Source organism: Typopeltis vanoorti, chromosome 8 (assembly GCF_054136105.1).
Source record: "Typopeltis vanoorti isolate ZY-2024b chromosome 8, IOZ_Tvanoo_1.0, whole genome shotgun sequence".
NCBI classification, from domain to species: domain Eukaryota; kingdom Metazoa; phylum Arthropoda; class Arachnida; order Uropygi; family Thelyphonidae; genus Typopeltis; species Typopeltis vanoorti.
Window position 1 is genome coordinate 3,441,786 of NC_143556.1, and position 24,578 is coordinate 3,466,363.

At 36.3% G+C, this 24,578-nt stretch overlaps 1 protein-coding gene across 2 annotated transcripts in view; it reads right to left on the reverse strand.

Moving 5' to 3' along the window:
• Positions 1-8,853: 8,853 nt before the first annotated feature.
• Positions 8,854-24,578, reverse strand: part of LOC150103684 (dehydrogenase/reductase SDR family member 11-like) — a 29,995-nt gene continuing 14,270 nt past the window's right edge. The window contains exons 3-6 of one of the 2 annotated variants that reach the window (XM_090397067.1): positions 15,164-15,317; positions 14,930-15,024; positions 13,663-13,792; positions 8,854-9,327 (exon numbers count right to left, since the gene is read on the reverse strand). In XM_090397067.1, the coding sequence (XP_090253193.1) occupies positions 9,130-9,327; positions 13,663-13,792; positions 14,930-15,024; positions 15,164-15,317 (577 nt within the window). In that variant the 3' untranslated portion in view covers positions 8,854-9,129. Of the gene's footprint in view, positions 9,328-11,526; positions 11,832-13,662; positions 13,793-14,929; positions 15,025-15,163; positions 15,318-24,578 lie in introns of those variants that run through there. The other variant, XM_090397068.1, reaches the window with a different exon arrangement.

Consider the following 24,578-nt stretch of genomic DNA (forward strand, 5'->3'; position numbering starts at 1 on the left):
AAATCGACCGTAGAACCCACATTATTTCAGACATTAAATATATTGTGTTAGGGACCACGAGATGGCGGCACATTTGAGCCGTCTCTCTTCACTATGTACCACTTAATTAGTGATAAGCTTGGGCCATATATCTGTGATTGGGTACCAGTGGAGATTGAACTGCCCACTCAGTCTCCAAAGTTAGATAGGGCTAAATGGCCCTATCTAACTTTTGGAGACTGAGTGGGCAGTTATTAATTATTAACTCATTATTAACTAATGTTGAAGCCGAAGAACTGTTTGTAGTTATTTCAGAACTTCCGTTATCAACTGATATATCTGAACAAATATATGAATTCAACTTCATAAATTTAAACAGTGGATTTCTTTGAAGTTCCACGTTTTTCTTGTTTTAATTACTTACCTGATAAACAAAATATATCTAAAATAGATAACATTAGAAAATAAATAAATCTAATATAGATTGAAAACTGCTATTGAAGAAAAATTCTGATGTCGGATAACCAAAAACCAGTTTACAAATATGCCGCCATCTCGTGGTCCCTAACCCAATATATTTAATGTCTGAAATAATGTGGGTTCTACGGTCGATTTTCTTGAGTTTATAGGACGAAAAACCCGAGTTTCTGTGAGGAAAAACCTGCTTGCCCGTGCCACAGATCGAATAAAAAAATTGCCTTGACAGTACGTGTATATACTTACTTGTTCATAAAATCATAAACTAAAATAGAAAAACTCCTTAAAACTATTAAAAACACCTGTTTTAAAATGCACTTTTCCCTTTTTAATACTCTGCTGTACGATATTGTTATATATCTTAGAGTAGTTTCAAATACTACTACTCTAGCGCTACGATCTTATTTCGCTTACTATAACAACAATTATTTACATATATTTTTCTATATAATAATATTTTTTATATAATAATTACAATATTAATTTATATAATCATTTTTAAAAAATTAATTGATTTTCTTTTTTCAATTTTTTTGCGCTTTGCGGGACTCTGTACCACCGCAGAGTTCTCACACCCATGAATACGGCCTTGGTTGTACTGTACCTTATAATGGGACCAGGTCGATTAGTACCACATGGAATGAGTTTTTCATTACAATCAGGACTATATAAGCCACATTGTCAATTTTCCTTGAGAGTAGAATGTCCAATTTTCCGTCTTCAAATATGTCATAAAAGGCTGCTATTTCAACACCATTTTTAAGTAAGATGGCTCTACTAATTGGTTTAGTAGAGCCATCTTACTTTTTTTTTCCCCCTTTTGGTGCAAAACTGTAATAAAATCACGGTAACCATCCATGTCAACATCTCCCGATCTCACTGTTATTGCCAAAGCAGCCTATTCTAGTACATTACCGTCACTAGGTACCTTAAACCCCCAAGTGTTATTTTCAAACACAAAGGAATCTAATGAACTTTACAAGTTTTCTTTGTCAGCATTCCATATTTTCACTGCTGAAAGGATACAATTCTGGATCATTACAGACTGGCATAATATGCTCCAATACTCCATTACAGTCAATATCAACAATTGTTGATTTTTGGGTCAACCTATGGTACATTAGTACCGTGTATGGGTATTGGTTTGGGAAAGGAGGAATTTGTTTACATTTGATTTGAATGACTTTAAATTGCATTCCTTGGGAAACACAGCAGGTGGAAGACTTTTTCACAGTGCAGCAGTTGCAGGGATGAAGGAAGAGGAAAAGAAACTTGTTCTGTTTGTTTCTAGGTGTACTGTGAAGGGATGTTGTGCAGTAGCTGCACGTGTTTCAATGAGCTTAGTACTGGGTAGAGGAATTATTGGAATTATTCAGATGAGCATTTCCCATGAAAATATTTGTAGAATATACATACTGCGTGTTGATAAGTCTAATTGCTCTCCTCTATGTTGAGTAAAACATTTTGAGAGAGCTTTTTGGGGCCCCGCCCCATATGTGGGAGCAGTATTCAATAGCTGGGCGGATTTGTGATTTGTATAATGTTAATATGTAGCTGTTCGGGGGTGAAGTAACGTCGTGAGCGAAAGAGAAATCCTAGTTTTTTTTTTAGGCTGAGGATGCAATGGTTGTGATATGTTTATTATAGGAGAAGTTTGATGTGAGGTTGATTCCAAGAAGCGAGATCTCAAACTGTCTGGAGATTTGGGTATTGTGAAAAAGGATACTGGGAAAAAATGGTTCTTTTTTATGGAAAATAGTACAGAAATGAGTTTTATTGGCATTGAAATTTATAAGGTTTTCCGAACCCCATTGTAGGATGGCGTGGAGATCGGAGTTGAGGGTGGGTGGTGGTTGATGTTCTGTAGGTTGAGGTGAGTTGTGTAGGGTAAGGCTTATCAAATGGAAGTGAGGAGTGTAGTGTGCTGTCGTCTGCAAAACTGTGTATTGGATTGGAAGTCGATTGCGATAGGTCATTGATATATAGCAAAAAGAGGGTTGGTGAGAGGACAGAACCTTGTGGGACCCCAGCATTAATTGAGTGATGAGAGGATAGGGAGCCGTCCACCATCACACACAGTGTGTGTCCAGACAGAAAACTGGCAATCCAAATACAGAGGTCCTGGGTCAGACCGAATGATGGTAGTTTGCGTAGTACGCCTTTGTGCCAGACCCGGTCAAAGGCTTTGGAGATATCTAGTGCAACCACATGAGATTCGCCAAACCTCTCCATAGCATTTTTCCAGAGATGGGTGACGTATGTGAGTAGATTTCCTGTTGATCGGCAGTGGCGGAATCCATACTGGCGGTCATTTTATTGGTGGGTGTCTTCAAATATCAGCAACCATATCGTTATTGAGATCTAAAAACGACGACGACTGAGGAATTTTCAGCAGTTGAAGTTTATCTGTCTGATTATTAGGTTCAAACTGAATAAATGTGAAATTTACCTTATTAAAGTTTGTTCCGATACCTCTTTTCGCCTCTACGTTTTCACCATAAAGATCTGGAATCAAATTACCGTTATAGTCCATAACCAAGGGTTTACCAGTAATATTAAAGCGAGTAACCGCAAGACAATCTGTCGTATTTCGATTTCCCAAAAATATCCGCAATTCGTTTCCTTTGTTTTTTTATGGGATACAGCAATTAATATGTCCATCATTGAATCGCCATTAAAATCTGCTGGCGTGATGTTTATAATCATACCGGTGAAAATCTTACAACTGACATCTCCTTTTTGAAGGCAAGGTTTTCTTTCGGATGCAAATAAAACTTCCATTTTTGTCCGTTTTTCTGTAATACAAAATAGATCAGTTAATTTGTCAGAATTGTAACCACCAAACGCAACCAGCACACCTTCACGCTGAGAATTTTCGAATAATTCCGAAGAGATATCTTCATGACTGACCCCCTGCATAAGAACAATCAGACAAATACCCATCAAAAACGTACGTAAAGCAACAGCCTTATTTTTATTTATAACTCAGAGTAAGGGAGGGAATTCAAAGTCGCACAATGCGTGGTCTTTCTTCATCTCATACAAATACAACTGCATTAATTAAAGGATCAATGCACATAAATAAAAGTTTATATCCAAAAGTAAGATTAAGATCCACAACAAAGTGGATCTTAATATTCTGCATATCACTTATCGAATTGTGCCTAATGCATTTGTTAAATTCATACAATAATTTGATACTTTTCAAGTGAAGCCAGTTATCATATTCCATCCTTTTTAAGTATGATTGAACTGTAATGTTGTGTTTTGTCTATTGCACTTGTACTTGGCACTTACAAGTCATTTAGAGAGCATGAATATTGCTGTTAAAGAAGTATTTTTAACAGTTTTATAATAGAAATTAATAGAGTTTTGTTTTTAATTTAAGCATGTTCATTTGGTAAGACTAATATTCATGCACCTGTTATGGTCTTAAATACACTGCAGTGTGCACAGCATGTTTATGAGCTGTAGTTAGCAATGACACACAAAAATATTTTTCTGAGAAGCTTTAAAGATATTACTCACTATCCGTGACACATATTATTGTATGTGTCTGAGAGATCGCTCAACATACCAAGAACTTGATCACGAACCCAACAACAGGCAAACTGAAGAAATGAAATTCCCTTCTTGATGAGGTTATAAGTTTGGATGCAGACACTATAGAAAGATAAAAAACACATTTTGCGAGACCTCATAAATTTTATGGTCTTCCAAAAATCCACAAGACAGACATTCCTCTTCGTCCTGTAGTGGACTGTATTGATTCACCTACTTATCGCATAGCCAAATATTTAGCGAAATTATTGAAATCACATATCGGCAAATGACGCTCTTTTTTGAAAAAACTCTTCTGATTTCTTAAACAAATTAAAAATTATCTCATTTACAACTTACTGATCTAATGGTGAGCTTCGATGTAGAATTTCTATTTACCAATGTACCTCTCAAAGAGACCTTACATTTACTGGCTACATCTTCCCACAAAATATCGTAAAATTATTCGATTTCGTGATGCACTCTGGATATTTCTTGTGTCAATACAAATTCTACAACCAAGTTGAATGGGAAGTCCACTTTCACCTGCTCTAGCCAACTTTTATTTGGAACATCTAGAAGACATACTGTTTTCATCTATATATACCGTCAACCATGCTTTTGGGTTAGATATATAGATGACATTTTTTTAGTGTGACCTCGCAACAGAGATTCCTTACCTTCCTTTTTAGCCAAAATCAATTCTCTTCACCCTCGTATTAACTTTACCATGGAGATTAAAAACGACAAGTTATCATTTTTAGACATCCTTCTCATCCGTTCACCTTCAGGTATTCTTACAACAACAGTTTACAGAAACCCACTTTCACTGGACGTTACATTCTCAAACAATCTGCTCATCATCCTTATCAAAAAAAAAACAAAAAAAAACAGGAATCATAAAATGTTTAATCCGACGAGCTAGAACTAATTTCTCAACTCCCCACGAATTACAGAAAGAACTTTCCACTATCAAACATCACATGAAATTAAATGGCTTCTCCTAAAAGAGTACACAGCATCTGTTTGATTCCTACAATCCTATCCAGAACAACAAAGAATCAATATGGAATTCCAATTCCATATATTTCCGGAATCTGAGAACCAATTTCAAGAATTCTGAAGAAATGTGATTTAACAGCCACTTATATCCCTATTAAAAATATCCACATATTTCCCATCTTCTAAAGATAAACGCTCAACTACGTCTCTAGCTGGTGTGTATCAAGTTCCTTGTAACTGCAATCTTTCCTACTTTGGACAAACAGGACGCTCTGTAGAAAAAATAATACAGGAACATCAATCGTACATTCTTCACAACAAATCCGATAAGTCCGGATTGGCGCAACACGGGATAGAGACAAGCCACAACATTCTCTGCTATAGGACTCGCCTTCGACACAGATGTCGCTATAAATTTGAACGCCTATTCAAAGAAAGTGCTGAGGCCTTACTTCAACGCCCTAACTTTAATTGAAATGATTGCCTATCCATGTCAAAAATATGGGAAAGTTTAATCCGGATAACACACCAGGTTTTTAAAATTTTTTTAATTGAGACCTTTTAATTCCAACATTAGTCTAATGTTCTCTTTAATTGAATTTATAAATTAAGATTGTTGTATGAAATTGTGAATTAATGCATATAATTTATTCATCACCCTGATGAAATTTATCTCTCTTTAGTGCTTAGCAATGTAACATCACGCAGCTCGTTCTACTTTTGAATGATCAATTGTTGGTATTCCACCTTGTTAAAAACTTTCCTCTCAAGTCACTGATGATAGTCTGTTAATTTCAGACTGAAATATTTGGCAAATATTAAAATATTCTTCTGCTTACGTGTTGATAATTCTTATTTTAATGTCACAAGTATCTCTCAAGAATAGAACTCTAAGAATCATTATGGATAATATCACATGCAATGTTTGATAATGAATAGGAGCACCAGACATATAGATTGATGATCCATATATGCAAACATTAAACCAACAAGGAAAATGAGATCAAAGCAATACCAAAACACCCAGAAGAACAAATAAATGAATAAAAAAGAAACAAGAAATTAAAGAGAGCAGGAAACAAGGGTAGACAGAAATGAGATGTACGAACAATTAATGACCAAATAAACAAGAAAAATAAATAAATAAAATGAAGTAGGAATATAATAGAATAGGTTAAAAGCAAACACAAACATTTCAATGAGCCACTTAACACTGCAGAAGGCAGGAGGAGGAAAGAAAAAAAAACAGAACAAAATAGTGGATCAGCCAGTGACTCTACGATCGGGAACCAAACAAAGAAAATCTGTGTGTGATTATCTTATCCCGAAGGAAAAGAGAAAAAGGAAGATGAATTCATCACCACCATTTGTTGTCGCCTCCTGATATATTCATGATTATGATATCACCCTGCAGAGTCAGCAGGTTCATCGTGGAAGGATCATTCAACTGACAATATATTTATCACACCGATTCTTCAAATGCTTAACACTCCTTGCATTAACAACACATTCTGGTAATGCGTTCCATTCACTGACAATTCTCCGAGTATAAAATCTACTCCTCACACCTCTCTTCACCATGCACTTACGCAACTATTAAGTTCTTCCCCTCTCGCCTTCGACTCTTTTTACAATCCTCTCTGGATTAATGGGATAAAATCCCTTCATCCCCACTTAACGTTTCCTCCAACAGTAATTTATTAATTTTAAAACTCTGTGATGTAAATATTCTCCACTGTGCTTCGAAAGCTTTGTATTTATACCAGCTAATCCAGTTGATTTTCTATTACTTCTTCCAAGCTAATTAATTCTGCATCAGTAGTGATTTCTTCATTGTCGTTACTTTCGTTAATAAATTTGAGTCATACCATCAATTCTTATAATGTTCTCTCCATTGTTTCTTTTATTTTATGTTGATTTGTGCTCTATCTCTTTCTTCGTTGCTTAATTTCCTTAATATTTTGTAGGCTATGTCTTGTCTTCCATGTATGCCTTTTTCTATTTTATTAATAAATCTTCCCAGGAATCTTGGTGAGCTTTCAGCACTATGGTTTTAGCTATATTTCTTTTGTTTTTGTATATTTTTTCTGTTTCTTTTGTATGTTTTTGAAGCAGTGATTTGTATGCCATTTGTGTTTCTTTTGTTGCGTTTTCTATATCTGTGTTCCAAATTTTTAATGTTTTTTTATTAAAAAACATTAAAAATTTAAAAAACAAAAAAAGTTTAGACAGAAGCTGCTTTATGGTTTATCTTTATTAAAGTTTTCCATTCTTGAATTCTCTTAGCAATTCAAAAATTGGTGAGAGGATTCAAGACTGGGTACATAAAAAGATGATACCGTATGAGGGTCAACATGCTTTGTGAACGGTCAGCCATGCCTTAGCAATTTACTAACTTTTCATAACAGAGTAACAGCTGAGTTCGATAAAGGAAATGGCTACGCAATAATTTTGCTGGATTTTGCAAACGCATTTGACAGAATACCACGTGGAACTCTATTATGCAGATTAGAACAAATGGGGATGGATATGACATTAGTTAAGTGGATAAGAGGGTGGCTGCTGGACAGATATCAAAAAGTGGTACATGGAGGAGCAGAATCGAGGTAAAAACAGGTGACCAGTGGTGTACCACAAGGTTCAGTGCTGGGACCATTGCTGTTTAATTTGTACATAAATGACATAGGAAATAACCTGAAAGGAAATATTCAGTTGTTTGCTGATGATGCGAAATTAGGTAAAGTAATAGTTAATCAAGGTGATGCGGAGAGCTTGCAGGAAGATTTAAATAGGCTGTCAGTTATGAATAAAAGTTAATGGATGTCAGTTTAATGTGGGGAAATGTAAAGTTATGCATTTGAGGATAAATAGATTATAAACTGTGTATCACATTGATGGTAGTATCGTTCATGAAATAGAGATTTAGGAGTAGTGGTAGACAAAGTTTAAGTTTAGAGGACGTATTGCTAAGGTTGCTAAATTAGCCGATAAGATTACTTGACTAGTGAAGAACACATTAACAAGTAGAGGTAAGGACGTTAAGTTATTTTAAGTTATTAATCCTCTTTATAAGGCTTTGATATACCCACATCTGGATTACTGTATTCAAGTCTGGTCTCCCTGGGTTTCTTGGGGATTAAGAAGCGGTAGAGAGGATTCAGAGGCGTCCCGATGTGGATGTATCAATGTTTGCAGTTTAAAATGCTTAAAGAAATCCTAAATTGCATACATCTTAAAAAAAATAACTTTAAATCGCGTAAAGGTTTTTTTTAGAATAGATGCAGGGGAAATGTTTCACATTTGGCTAGAAGGACCGGAACAAGGATTCATCCCTGGAAATTGAATAAAAGTTTGGTTAGTAGGGTGTGACGACTAGATTTTTTGCTTAGAGATTGGTGAATGAGTGGAATCGGTTGCCAGAGTCGGTTGTGAGTGTTTTTCCTATTAATGGGTTCAAGGAGAGGTATGATAGATTGTGTGGATGGACTGGGTCTTTCGCGATGTCCCTAGACTCCTTGGAGGTGCGTGTATAATAATAATAATGCGTACATTCGTTACCACATTAGAATGTGTGCTGCTTGCAGCATTTATCTCTAACATTTATTGAGGGATGTTTTGGTCGATTAAATGAAACATGCATTTAAGTTAAAATGTCCGTTTGACAGAGATACATGAGAAACAATCCAAATTTATAAGTTCCACAATATAAGGATATAAATTGTATGCCATAAATTAAGATTTGGAAACATTTTATTCTGCAGTAGAGTTGATATAATAAATCGAGTGAAGATAGTTGGGAGAAATTGAAATTCAGAACAGAGCGATTTGAGAAAAAATTGCTTCAAAACAAGCCCAAACATTAATCGATTTTTATATAAGAAATACAATTAGTTTTATAGTGACCATATTTTTGGAAATTCATGATGATATGCATTTTTATCTGCTTTGCGTGTTAATACATTCTTTGTCCTAAATGCATTTTAAGTTATTAATACATTTTGATACATAAAATATTTGTTATGATGATTACTTGTAAAGCTCATTTAATAAAAAGAAAAGGGGCGCTATGAAAATGCTCCTAAGATAAAAGGGTACTGCTAGACGAAGAAACTGGTTTTGTACACATGAAGATTAGAATCCTTGTTTTGCAGGTCTGATGATGATGTCATTTACATCGACATGCGGGGGAGACTTGAGAATATAGCGCACAGCATCTGCAATATCTGTAGCTTGTAAACATTTCGTGGAAGAATACACTGCATTTGCCTTGTCTGGGTTACTATACATCCGATAAGCAAATTCTGTTTCTACTAATCCAGGACTGATGCTCTGAAAAACACACAGACAAATATTATCAATGACGATGCTTAATCATACTAAAGACCAACAATAACTAACCATCAAAAAGAAATGTTTTTTTTTTCTTCTGAAAACTTCAACATGAAACAACTAATAAGTACATTTTAAACAATCAGATAACGTCTTTTAATCCCTTATAGGAAGTAGGCGTGGCCGGTTTAGTCCTATCTAACTTTCGGAGACCGAGGGGGAAGTTCAATCTCCATCAGTATCCAATCAGAGATGACTGTCCCAAGACTATCACTTATTATACATGGTGTCCGTCCGGTGAAGAGAGGGGCAACTGTAAAGTGCCGCCATCTCGTGGTCCATAATCCTAACACTATAGTTACTGTCTGAAAATAGTGAGAGTTCTATCGATTTTCTTGAGTTTACAGGAACAAAAAACCAGCTTGCTCGTGCCTGAGATCAACTAACTTGGGAACCGGTCAATAAAACGCTTAGCAAAATTCCTCTAGAATTTTACTAAGCCGGGAATAGAACTTACAACGCTCTTTCTTCAGGCAGTCTGGAGCTGTGGATGGCACACGACGCTTCCAGTGAGCTACATATATTCAATTTTTTTTCTGTAGCCGCCATCTTTCCATTGTGTACGAAATACTCGATCCACTTCTCTGTATATATCCTTGATGTCTTCATTTGAACTAGAAATGCTTTGCTTTCTTTTTATCTTCATTTCTGATATGGTCTAATTTTGTGCCTCCTTTAAATGATTTCTTAAAAGTCTCGTTCCTGCTGCCTGTATTTTACTTTCATTTTCCTTTTAATAGCATGTTTCTGAACCATATAATAGAATGGGAGTGAGCCATTACTTTACGAAACTGAAGCTGGGTTTCCTCATCTTTTGTTTTTATTCACTTAATTGTTCGTGAGATTTTCTGAAATTTCTTTTTCATTTTTGTCTTTTAGCAATGCGACGTAAACAATTAAACGTGTTTGCTTGTTGTGTTATTTTTAACTTGAATGGCTATTTTTATTTCAGAAATCTAGATATGATGTTTCCTTTTAAATGCCACGATTTTGTTTTCTTTTATTCCATTTCATGGTTGGCTTATTTTATTTATTTCATAAACTGGTTTTTGAAGGTCATTTTGATATCTCGTAATATGTGTAATCAGATCGTCTGCATATTACAGTTATTATTTTGAGCAATAAACATAAATTACGTCACTGTCTTTCAAAGTGATTTATTTTTCTCTTCTATTAATCTATTTCCGAATTGTAACCTAAATGATACAGCTATATATAACCTTAATATAGTTTGCATTAAATGTACTAGATAGTCTTTCTTTCTTTACTCTTTTCTCGTTGTATTCCATTTTTCTCAACGTATTTTCATAATAATAGGGCCAATCATCTGTTACTTTCAAAATAAACCTAATTTAAATAACGACAGAGGAGGTAATCTAATCAGTGGCTTCCTCAGCTAGTCTTCTTGTTTTCTATAGAAGGAAAATCCGAAATTTCTTTCGGCAGGGGAAAAAAAAGCCCTCGCACCGCCGTATCACACCGGTTGTTTCACCTTTAACTATAAAGCTTTCTTCGTATCTTAGATGGGATTCGATACCAAACAAAGGTTCCCAACCACTGGGCCATGGAGGCGATCGATTTCGCAATCCTCATTCAAAATTAAAAATATGTTGTTACTGGTGCAAAATTCAAGTAAATTTTATTAATGAGGCATTAAATGTAAATGCCACATAATATTGTTGTACTTTTCAAAAAAAAAAAAAAAAATCCACAAGTCAGTGAGGACGATGGTTTTTGGTTGGAAAAGCTTGGATACGCAAAGACTCTTTACACTAAATTTTCAGCTGAAGGTCAGTTAGCTGGCATCGCGAGAGGTGTTAGATTTTTTTTTTTTTCTCCTTCCAGAAACTCGAGGTTTTTTCGTCCTTAAAAATAAGCAAACAGCCAGACAAATGCATGCAATTGCCTGACATGGCAGACTACGTGAATAATATGACGAAAACGAACTGAAACCATCACGAATGAATAATGACTAAATAAGCGTAGAATTTTCGATCTACTCTCTAGAACACGGACTACCTACATTTTGGAGTTCCGGAGCACTTTTAAGATGAGGAAACAAGTACTACCCCCCCCCACACACACACCCCTTCATCTTAAAAGCCTTCAGACAATCAAGATAAATAAACAAAAGCATAATTGTAATTTTTGTTTTTATTAGAAAGAAGCAAAGATGCTTTAAACAAATTAAATAAATTGTAACGAAAATGGAGTTTATTGGGATCCTTCAGTTGCACATCATCGACAAGTCCTTCGTAGTTGGGAATATAAGATGAAGCTCACAGCTCGCAAGAAACCGTCGAGATGTTCATTCTCTACTCGCGATATGCATTTAGATTTCATGATTTCATGGTGGGAAAAAAGGACTCGCACATGTACGGCGATCCAAAAAAGATGTCATCTTGTAGGTACAACTTTTTAAAGCAGGAAATCATATACCTAAACTGTGGTAGGATAAAATGAATAATAATAATAATAATAATAATAATAATAATAATAATAATAATAATAATAATAATAACAATATAATAATTGTGGTAAGGAGATCGCCAAGAATTCTATGTTTCAAAAATGTTAAACCGACTACTTGCTGAAAACAGAAGCATTATGCAAATTACTATACTCGAATTAGAGCACTCCAAAAAAGGACTTTAAGAGAATATTATGAAAGGGAAAGATGCCCTTTGCATGTCTCACGGACCTAACGAGATGCACTCTGCGCTGACTAACCGGTTAAACGACGTATCATCACATTTGCTGTGTGTGTGTGTGTGTGTGTGTGTGTGTGTGTGTGTGTGTGTGTGTGTGTGTGTGTGTGTGTGTGTGTGTGTGTGTGTGTGTGTGTGTGTGTGTGTGTGTGTGTGTGTGTGTGTGTGTGTTTCCCTCTACTGCAGTGGCGTGGCATGATGGAAAAAAAATAAATTATTATCATCATTATTAGACCGTTGGACCTAAACAACTAATGAAGAAGATGCAGTATTTCTGAAATGATCCTTAAGTCTTCTTAAGAAAACAATAATCCTTAATCGGCAGAAGATGAAGTATTTCTGAAAAACTGCAGGCGAATTTTGTTGAATGAGAGTGTGACAATCACCAGTTTAAGATTTGTGTCTGCAAACGCTAAAGTGACAATGGCAAAAAGGAAGAAAATCAGGAGCAGTCAGTCAAACGTAACGAGTTAAAGAGATTTTGTGTTGCTTTTTCTGTACAGCAGCTAACAAACAAGGACGGGGAACGTAAGAGAATGAGTTCGTGGGAGAGCAGGAAAGGAGGTTCTCGCAAATTCCCAGAACATTTCGTGTTCTACATTATTCAAATTATTTGAATTGCCATGTACAGGACATTTGCAAGAACTCACCCTCCTCTCTTCTTCTTCTCTTCAAATTCATCAAATCTGATGTCTCAATGGATAGCAGTAGTTCGAGTGCCTCTTTCGTATAGGAAGACTCATCTTACCAGTAGGAGATCTCATCAACGGATGTGCAGAGTTGGATCACAGGAACTGCATCTGTTGTGTCATGGCCATCACGTAACCCACTGGTATTCCTCAAGAGAAACGTCTTTTGACCAGCATACGATGAATCTAAACTCGTATTTCGTCATCTCTCATTACGGCCATTCAGTCATTGTGCATAATCCGAATTTTGAACTGCCAGCACAACCAACACCAGGTCAAAGCGAATTCCGGAAGCCAATATCGGAACCATTTCGTGTTAATTTCGAAGGAAAATTTTTTTATTTTAATAGAAATTCTAAAAATGTTCTATCTACGCAGTTCTCGACACATCATTCTCAACAAAAGAACTTCGTTGAAATATTCAGGAATAACCTCCGTTCTCCTAGTTCGTCTATTTCCAGCGGCAGTTTGGGAATACTTCGACTGCTCTTGTCATTCATATTTAGTTCGAATTGTTCTTCTTACAATTTCTGTTTATTATCTTAGCCAGAAAATTTCGTCTTTGCTTATGAAACAGCTAAACTATTTTATGTTTTTGTTATAAAAAACAAAACAAAAAACTGCACATTAGTATTATAAGAGAACTAAGATAATCCTGTTCTCCTGCTCAAGAAACTCAAAGAGGTACGTTTCGGAGCTGCTTTAAGCTTCGGATAAGCAAGATCTACATATAAGAAATATTTCAATTTGAATAAAGAATCTTCACGTTACGTGCACGAATACGTGGTTTCAGCGTACAGTTTTTTTTTCTTTCTTTTTTTCAGGCATTGTTCTTTAATAGGCAGGAAGTTGTTTAGTGTTTGAAACTTGCTACTTACAGCTACTCTTATTTCGCTCTTCATTGCACGAAGTTCTTGTCGAAGGCCTTCGGTTAATGCTCGGATCATGAACTTTGTTCCGCTATAGAAATGCACGTCAGCGCTTGCATGAACGTACTGAGCTAAAACACTGAAACGAAAAAAAAAAGCATTAAACTTCTGCAATGACCAATTATGTTCATTTCTTAACTCTTACAAATAATTATTTCAAAACAAACAGACATTGAATTTGTTAAGAAATCGGCTCCAGACGAAAATGAAACTATTGCAACAGATCTTCCGACATAACAAGAATAATTCTTTGAGCCTTTGCGGAATTTCAAGTAATGCGAAATGAATGTTCATGCGTTGACCAAGAAGCTTTCGCTTAAAGCTGCAGAACGAGAAGATTCAAATGATGAAGTACTAGAAGATTTTCGCGGTGATTCTGTTCTTGAGAAAAAGCTGTTAGCGGTTTTTTTGATTTGAAGACGAGGGGTCAGCTAGCTTCCACATTTAGCCAAGCACAGAATAGCTGGCTCAAGACTATTAGTGATATTAAGTGGCACCCGGGGAGGATAGTATAAAAGAAGTGCCACCATCTCGTATTTGTTAACACATGTATTATTGTCAGAAATAGTGCGGGTTCTACAGACGATTTTGTTGAGTTTAAGAGATGAAAAATCCGAGTTTCCGAGAGTCAACTTAAAACTCTTTTTTTTCAGGAGGCCTTGCGTTATGGAGTCAAATGAAATTTCTATACGGTTTCGCAAGACTCTAGGAGAGTCCTGCGAAACCGTATAGAAATGCGAAACTCTCCTAGACAAAAAAATCCATTATCCATGTGATTTTTTTTCAAGAACATCTGCAATAGTTCATTAATTTTCAGAGAAATCACATGTATAATGGACAAGATACATTTCTTCGTCCGATACGAGATCACCACCAGAACCCTGATTATTGACCAATGCAGATGAACTGCAACTTCGATGAGATTAGAAGTCACACGTTCCCAATGAATGGAACATATTGAGCGAATTCTCAGTTATGATAAAAACATGTGAATTTTCTGCTTTCAGAAATGAATTTTGTGACAGATAATTGAAGTTTGGGTGTTATAAGACCTTTATCGTGATTAATTAACAGCTTCGTTAAGTTCTGTTAATGGGATTTTCTATTTTTCCATTGGCTTCCTAGAACTTTATGAAGAAACAAAATATTTATTCGTTGTTCAATTGATACATGCTAGAATATGAAATCAATCCTCAAATGTAAGGAACTCCACTACCTGCTCATGTGAATGATCTGCCCACCAGCAACTCCACTTTCGATCATCAACTTGATGGCTTCTTTCGAGCAAATAGAAAGTCCCAAAACGTTCACCTACACAAGCGCAAAAATATCAAATATATTCACATATAACTTTTTGCATTCACTGTATATTGAAATAAGTATATGTCAGCATTCTGTTTAAAAGGAAACCTAAACACAATGAATTTAAATATGATTTTAAAATACGAACGTCGAGCATTTTCTTCCACGACTCCGTGTTTCCAGTGAGAAGACTTGCTGGCTCAGCCATTCCCGCATTATTGATGCAAACGTCGATCCTTCCAAAGTGTTCTCGAATTTTACTAAAAACTGCGACGATGTCCTCCTCTTTAGCCAAGTCACATCTGTAAATAGTTACCAAAAACATCATTTTGGATTTATAATCGGAAATATTTCTCATATCTTCTTAGAAAGTATCAGTTTTATACAAATTTCTGTGTTTTCTTTATATTTTGTTTTCACGCCTTCGTTAATGAAAATCTTCCATTAATTATTTTGACGGATCTAAAATCCTAATCATGCGCAAACAGGCTTATTGAAAAGAATGTCCAAAATTATTCCTTCACTATTTCTCGTGTATTTATGTCCTTAAAATATGAATGCCTTAATAAATCGAGTAAAAGAAAGCTAATGACGTTATACAAGGGGTACTCCTTAAGAAAATAGGCAAAATGGCCATAAATATTGATATCAATTTAGAGGAGTATTGGGAAATTTTCCGGAAATAATATTTATAATGATCGAATTTCATTTTAGTGTTAGGCGTATGAACAGCAGCTAAGTTTCAGGATTCTCTTCTTGAAGGGAGGTTCTGATATGAAGTTTTCAACTTTTTCGCCATCAGAATTCAAATCAATATTGACTCTCTTTCGTAAATTTTCCATTGTGTTTTTCTTTCTTTCTAACACTGAATTATTCATAAGTTTATAAATATCTTTTTAAAATCATTTTTGCTTATGTTCTTGTTTCTTTATTAAAGAGAATATGCGATTTTAACCATGTTTATTGTTAAATATTATTACTCTACTTATTTCTGTAAGTTTTAATCCTAATGCTAAATGTTTTTTTTTCTTCTCTTTTGGTTTCTGCAATGAACAACATATTGTTTTATTTTTGTAGAATTTTGTAATTCTGTTTGTTTACGATTTAAAGGAGATACATTTTTTGGAACCAATGGATAACCATTATGATAATCATGCAATTCTTCAGGAGGAGGTTTTGCATAGAATGGGTGAACGTAGGGAGACAGCATGAGGTTGTCTTCACAACCTCATGAGGAGCGGGATTATTGCATGGAGAGTGGTGAGTGATTAGAATGCATCGCCAGAGAGTGTAGTGAGTGCGGAGACAGTGAATGTATTTATGTCGAGATATGATAAACTCCGTGTGTGTGACAGTGGGACCTCCCGCGACGAGTCTTTTAACTCTATGTAGATCTGTTAATACTAATACTATTACTACTACTAATAATAACATTCCACCAATAACATAATTTTGATGTGAAGTCCGACTAGAACCTCTAGTTTCAAACTTATCCAAGCTCAATAACATATCAATACTATCTGATGAAAACTATCCAGACGCCTGTTCATCTCAATCTCACTTTAATATGAAAGGCATTAATCTAGAGGAGGTCATTGACATTTGTTGTTATAACAGCCTTTATTCTTTGGGAAACGCTTTTCAATAGATTTCAGTATGTTGTTGTTGTGGCAATTCTCTTCAATTCTTCCAGAACAACATTATCGAGATCAATCACTGATATCTGCCTGGATCTCGGTCATTATCTTGGTTCATCCACAGGTATTCGGTACGGTTGAGAGCTATGTGGAAGCAATCAAGTTTTTCAAGACAGATCACATGAAACCCTTTCTGAACAGAACTCACTTTGTGTTGGCCTTCGCTGAATTGTTGCCATAAAGTTGGAAGCGGAGTTGCTAGAATGTCGTTACAGAAGCAGTATTAAGATTCTCTGTGAATGGAATTGGGACGCAGCTCGAATTATGAAAAACAGCCCTGGCTTGATGCCTTCCCCGCACAGCTGGCGCAACACATTCTGGTAGAAAGCGTTCTCTTGACGTTTGCCAGACCTAAACTGATCCGTCGGACTGCCAGATGATGAAGCGTGATTCATCACTCCAGAGAACGCGTTTCAGTTGCTCCAGAGTCCAATGGCGGTGAACTTTACACTACCCCACCCGAAGTTTAGAATTGACCTTGCTGATTATGCTTGTGTGAGACTGCGCAGCCACAGAAACCCATGTTCTTCAGCTCCCGACGAACAGTTATGGTTGCAGAGGCATTTCGAAACTCGGTAGCGACTAGATCAACCGAGGATAGGCAATTTTTTCAAGCCACGCTCTTCAACACTTGGTGGTCCCCCGTCTATGATTTTATGGGTCCTAGAAGGTCATTGTTGTTCCTTGGCATTTTCACCTCACAATAACATCACTTACAGTTGATTGGTGCAATTGCATCAGGGTAGAAATTTCCCGAACGGTGTTGTTGAATGAGCTCTTCAGTAAAGCCCATTTTAGTGTTCTTTCGGGTCTATGAAGATTGCAAGACCATGTGCTTCCTTTTACACCTTTATGAGCCATGATTGTGATTATTATTATATAGTCATATCCACTACTACGAAGGGGTGTCTGTATATTATTGACCCGACAGTATATTTCTCCAATAATTTCCTCATAAATATCTTTTAAATTTGCATTTTTAAGGATTTCATCATTGTTAAAAGAGTGGAAAAATCCATGTACGAATCATCATTAGTTTCCACTTGATAATTTAAAACTGCGTTTACTTTAAAAATCAGATAATTTAGATATTTTTGGAATTTTTTAATTACACTTTCTCTTTTGGATCATAAAAATCAGAAGGACCAGATTAATATTTGGAAACCAATGTTTTTAGTCTATTTTGTTAATCTCCTTCTTCCTTTTTATTAAAAAAAAACTTGAATTTTTTAGATACCTATAAAATGTGCGAACACTTCTTTCACTCTCCAAATTGAAAGTGTTCTCGGATAAGATGCGATATGTTTGAAGTACTTCCGTGATAGAATTGTGTCATAGTTCAACAACAGCAGCTCTGCCCGCGTTATCAGCTGTCTTGAGTGGACTTTAATACACTTGAATTTAGTAGAGAACGCAACTTGTTGTTGAAATTTTATTCTTCAAAACCTGATTGTTCTAAAATCAGCATCGAGGCAAAATACGGTTGGTAACTGATGGTCAAAAGAAAAAAATCTAAGCATTTGATCATGCCTCACATCGAGGCCTTTTCATCAAGCTGCCATCTTACTGGTCTTTCTTTTGCCCTTCGTGGTTGGATTGCCATCTTCCTTCCTGATCATTCGTTGAATTTCATGGTGGATTGCTTCCTCTCATCAGATTTCCTTATCGAATCTGGAGTACCTCAGGTTTATTTATTCTTATCCACCACACTCCTCTCCTATACATCAGAGACCCCCCCTTTCTCTCTCTCTCTCTCTCTCTCTTTCTCTGTGTGCGTCCATCTATCTTCATAATTTTGAATCCTAACTCTACTTTTTGCTGATGACGGTACTCTCTAGTGGCGCACCCAGAGGGCAAGGGGCCCTGCCCCAAAGAAAAAAGAAAACAAAATACTAAAAAACTTTCCAAAAATCTTTTCCTAATTAATAAAATTCATTTTTTTTATTTATGTTGTGTCGTGTCTTCTATTTCTATCCTACTTATGAATTAGCGGTCATTGCAGATGCTCAGTCATAAGTCGTATGCGATGCGTAGTGTGTATTCTCAAATCGTCTACTCAACTCGCTCCCCCCCCTCTCAAGATTAAATCCTGAGTGCGCTACTGGTACTCTCCATTCCTTATATTCACTCAAAAACCTTGCAGCATTTAAGTTATGCCGGATTCAAGATCTTCCATAACCAATATTAAACTGATCCGCTTGCCATTCTTAAGCGAGTTGAATATAATCTAATGAATTTCAATGCTAGTAAAATAGAGTCCTGTGTTATCACCTCATACAAAGATCCTACTACTCTTCCTTTAACTTTTTGATAATATCCCAATTTCCGTAGGAATTAGTTCCCCCTTCCTGGGGAGACTTTCGCATCTAACTTATCATGGAATAAACGTATCTTTTACATCCACAGGCTTCTCACCTTCCAAAACACTTACTATTATTTTTGATCATACTACTTATAACCCTTCAATACTATTTATAATCCTTCTCAACTTGTAACACTTTATAAATCTCAAATCCTACAGACCTTCGAATATTGCTTTCAGATTTGTGCTGCTAAGAATTTTTGATGGTTTACACAAAGTGGCGATCCACATAACAGATGAACCCCCGCTCTCTCTCAAACTTCCTCCGCTCGCTTTCTCATATGTACTCTATTTCTGTATTATTATTATTATTATTATTATTATTATTATTATTATTATTATTTTATACAGATACTCTCATGGGCGTTAATACTTCATGAAACTGGCCACTGCTATTCGACTGTTTTCTTCTAATCATATATGAACACGAGTTGCCACATGTTAATTTATCTTTCACGCTTACGCATGAAACAAAAATTACACAGAATTTATTCAAAAACTCCAATATATTTCACCCTACATTACGTGGACATCATCAGGGGAGATAGACCGTTAACTGCATTCAAAAGATGAATCACAACAATGAGTCATAAATCAAGCGAATATTAGCTCGTGTCTCGGTCGCATATGAAGTACGTGATAGAACATTATTAGAATTCAAAGGAACGATGGTAGTAAGTTTCGTAGATTACAAAAATATATATTTAAAATAATTATGAATTAAATGGGGGGAAAGACTTGTGAACAATTAAGAGTGATCACTTCCCAAAATTTCAATATTGGCATACAGCCTCATCTGGTGCGGGTTCGGACGATTTCTTAGTTTCAAAGAAAAGACAATCGAATTTGAACCTGCTGGGGCGAAGAGGATTTGGCATGAGGAAGCAAAACCAGGCCTGTAGGATTCCAAAAATGCAGTATGGCCTTGATGTACTTGAATTCTAATCGAGGCAGAACAGCCAATCTCTCCAATTAGGAAAGTGTCCTATATGAGTAGGACACTTGATAGACAGCTGGTAAGGAAAGAGGTGGTCATCTATCCTCCGTTGATGGCAGGAAGGAAGACAACTTCCAAGCTGATTTGAAGGAATCAAAAAGATCGAATTTACGAAAAATCCTTGCTATTTGTTCCGAGGTTCCATTAAGGTAGGGCATTGAAATTCTTTTCATATCGGATTGTAGTGTGTGGTATAGAATGATGAAAATGATCAATAATTTTTTGAATGGTAGTTTTGTTGTACCCGTTATATCAGGTGATCGAAATTAAAATATACCTAGTTTAAGGCCTTGTGGAGAATCACCCGCTCATCCAAATGCTGCGAAAAAACGTTGCAGGATAACGTTGCACGTCATGCAGTAACAATATCTGAGAAAACATTTCCAAAATTCACCACCAGGGGCACTATATCGAATGTAGATGTAATTTCTCTCTCTCTCTCTCTCTCTCTCTCTCTCTCTCTCTCTCTGTGTGTGTGTATGTGTAAGGAGAAAAACGACACACGCATAAATAACATTTTTATTCATTTGGTTATGCATTCACGGGCTGTACCGTCCAATGTGCTGCCCGTCCCAGTATTCCACAAACTGCATCCTTTGCGCAGTCTGTTCAACGGCAGAACTCAGCTAGTTGGCACTAATGTTGTTCACCTGCTGTGTTATGCTGTTCAGCGCTGGCAAGTTATCAGGATGATGCCGATAAACCGTGTCTGTGAGAAATCCCTAGAGCCAGAAGGCATAGTGGTAGAAGGCATGGTGATTTTCCACTGCATTGGGAAATCATGCAGTGGGAAACGCACGGCTGATCACTCTGGCTTCCATGGAATATTTCGAAGAGCCACCTGTACCAATTGACCGATGCGTGGAGGGTCCCATTCTCCATGAAAATAGCTGAAACCACAACTACAGCAGCAAACATGCTGCTGTAGTTGTGGCACGACAAAACTGTTTATCATATCGCCATACCTCTCGGTAGTAACTGAGCAATTCACAGGACAGAATCGCGAACGTCCTCAAAGAAGAATGGTCCAATGATAAACGAAGTTGTAAACCTGCACCAAACAGTAACTTTGGATGAATGCAAAGGATTTTGTTGAATTATATGCGGTTTTTGCATAACACATACCCGACAACTGTGGGTATTCACAGCTCCGTTCAGGTGAAAGTGCGCCTCATCACAGAATCATCCGCTGCCACACGTCGTCCAACTCCACTCGAGCAAGGAATGTTAAAGCGATGTAGTCAAAGTCCTACAGGAGCAACTCCTGTCAGGGTTATCTTGAATTTGTAGAAATAAAGCATCTTCCATAAAATGTTTTCCCGATATGCTTTACACAACTATCGGGAAAACATTTTATGGAAGATGTCTACATGTCTAGATACAGCACATGCACTGCAGGAACGAACGCTGTTATTCATGCCCTCTCCACAACGGCAACGGAAAGCTGATCGGTTTGCGGCTTCTGCCAGGTCTAATTCTCAACGATTCCGTTTCTTCAACATGCCTAATCATTCGTCGCAGAGCACATGGAGATAGTGCACATCGTCGACATCTGTTCAAGTGACGAAATTCGCGGAGTGCAGCAACAGTATAGCAGTTGTTTGGGTAGTGCAGCTTCACGAGCAAAGCACGTTGGAGCAAGGTATCAAGGTCTCTGGACGGTTAACAACCGGGACGAAGGGAAAATCCTGTGTCCATCTTTTCAAGTCCTCTCAGAACCTTTGTGTGATAGATAAATTTTATGCATTTGGTGTTTACAACGCCCCCTAGTGGTGAACTTTGAAACTACTTTTTTTTTAATCATATATTGCTTCCGCATGACTCAGAATGTATTACTGCAGTTTTGCGACATTTGGATCACTAGATGGCGCTCCACAAGTCTTTAAACAGGGATACCTTCACCAGCTAAAGCTGATGAGAAAGAAATCTCCATTACTGTTCCATCTATTTGTTTGAACAACTTATTATGATGTGTAAAATAGCCTGAGTTGATGGTTAAATTAATAATATTAAACCACTAACGCTTTTGATTCCCTTATAGCAGGCCTGCACAAATTGATTGTCTTTGAGGGCCAAACCTAACTTGGACCACCTGACCAAGGGCCAGATCACTTTGGACCTTGAATCTTAGACTAGTCCACTGCAGCTAAACCTAAGTAAATTTGTTAGTAGGTCTACAGTAAATACTAATTAATATACATATTTAATTTTTTTAGAGAGTTACAATTAAAATTATAATAAAAATTATTTACAAACAGATATAGCTGCAAAATTTCTCAATAAAAATCACTTAAACATAAACACAAAGTTTACTAATAATTTCACTGAGAATATCACGCTTATTTTCGGTGAAATATCAGTGACTGAATGTGACACATTGCATTTCTTTGTTGCCATTATTTTATCAAAGTTTGGTGTCATGTTTGAAGTGGCCGATCTTAATATGGCCTCTAAATTGATATCACTTAAAGATGAACGCTGTTTGGTTTTGTTCAAGTTCATGACCGAAAATGTTTGTTCACAAGTATATGTGCTCGCAAACATACGAAATACCTGGTAGGCAGTATCCAACAAACTTTTAAATTTATCCTGATCCAGAAGAGAATAAAACTCTTGTAAAGTACTCTCCCTATGCTTGACCTGATAGTTTTCAGAACACTGGAGATCAATATCTTCCATCTGGAGTTCGACAGGTAGATTTCCTGCTTCGACAAAAAATGGGTCCACAATCACTTTTATGTGGACTTCGTCTTCATTACTCAATGGCATTATTTTCTGAAACTCCTCACTTAGAAGTGATATGTGCTTCTTATATTTCCCACCCACCATTGGATGATATTCTGATGGAATATTCTGTCGACAAGTTAAGAAATATCCCTCTCAGCAAGTTGATTTTCCAACAAACTTAATTTCATTTTGAATGACTTTATAAGAGACATTAACTTAAAAACAAACTTATTTTTCCCTTGAAGCTGTAAGTTAAGGTCATTCAAGTGACCCAAAATGTCACACAAGAAAAATAAACCCTGATTCCATTCTTCATCCATTATTTATGGGAATTTTTCCCTATCTTCTTGAGGTTCCAAACATTCCACTAGTTCATTTTTTAGAGCGACAAAGCGTGACAAAACTTTATCGCGGCTCAACCAACGTACATCAGTGTGGTATGGTAGATCCCCATACTCGGCATCATCTTCCTCTAGAAAGGAGTGAAAAATTCTGTGTTTCAAACCCCGAGCTCGAGTATAGTTGACCAGAGCAAATACTACTTTAATCACATGATCAAACTGCAAAACCTTTGAACATAACACCTGCTGATGAATTAGGCAGTGAAATTTTGCCAATGGTTTACCTGCATACTGTTCAATAAATGTTACAGCACCAACATTTTTTCCACACATAGATGGGGCACCATCAGTACAAACTGTTACTAAATGCTTGAAATTTAAGGATAGTTTTTCGGTTACCCACATCTTTGCATTTTCTGCGATCTCCTTTCCTGTTGTTCTTCCTTTCATTGAACACAAACCAGCAAGCTCCTCTGTCACCTCAAAATTCTTATTAACGGCTCTTACATATATTTAAAGCTGTGCAGTATCTTTCACGTTAGTACTTTCATCCACAGCAAGCGAATAATAGACAAATTCACTACCCGATTTTTACAGGTTATCTTTAAGATCCTCGGCAATATCAGCCACCCTGCGCTGAACAGTCATATGGGACAAACTGATATTTTCAAAATTATTTTTCTCATCAGAACACAATTCGGAAACGGCAATCATCAGACACTTTTTTATCAACTCTCCCTCAATAAATGATTCGCCAGCACAAACTATTTCTTATGATATTTTTAAGCTTACCTTTCTGGCAACTTCATTTGCAGATGTCACTTTTTTAAAGGCTTGTTGCTCACCGCTAAGGACTTTCAATAACTTCGCTGCTTTTCACTTGCATCCAACTTGCCAAGGTTAGGATGTTTCGATTCAAAATGACGTCTCAGATTGTACTCTTTCGGCACAGCGATAGATTCCTGGCAAACAATGCACACTATATTGCCTTAAACAAAGTAAAAAAAAAATATTTGTTTGTCCACTCAGGGTTAAATGCTCGATGTTCCGAATCTATTTTAGGCTTTTTACTTAAGCTTTGTGTCGAGATTGACAATATTAATTACAAAAAATAATGATGAAAAACTCACAATAATGCAGGTTATGATAACAGTTATGAAATATATTGCTCCTGCTACAACCAACCACTACATTGCCAAAGCCAGTCAAGGCATGGCCAACTTTGTGTAATACGATTCGTTCTCGTTCGTAGACATCAAGTCGTTATCACGGAGATGTAACTTTGAATTTCCCCGCAGCAACACTAGCGCTAACAAAACCTCGAAGCGATTGTAATAATTTGTTATTTTAATAACAAATTATTATAATTTTTAAGTTAAATTAAAATTAAGCTATTCCCACTGTTGTATAAATACGACAGTGGGAATAACTCCAAATGA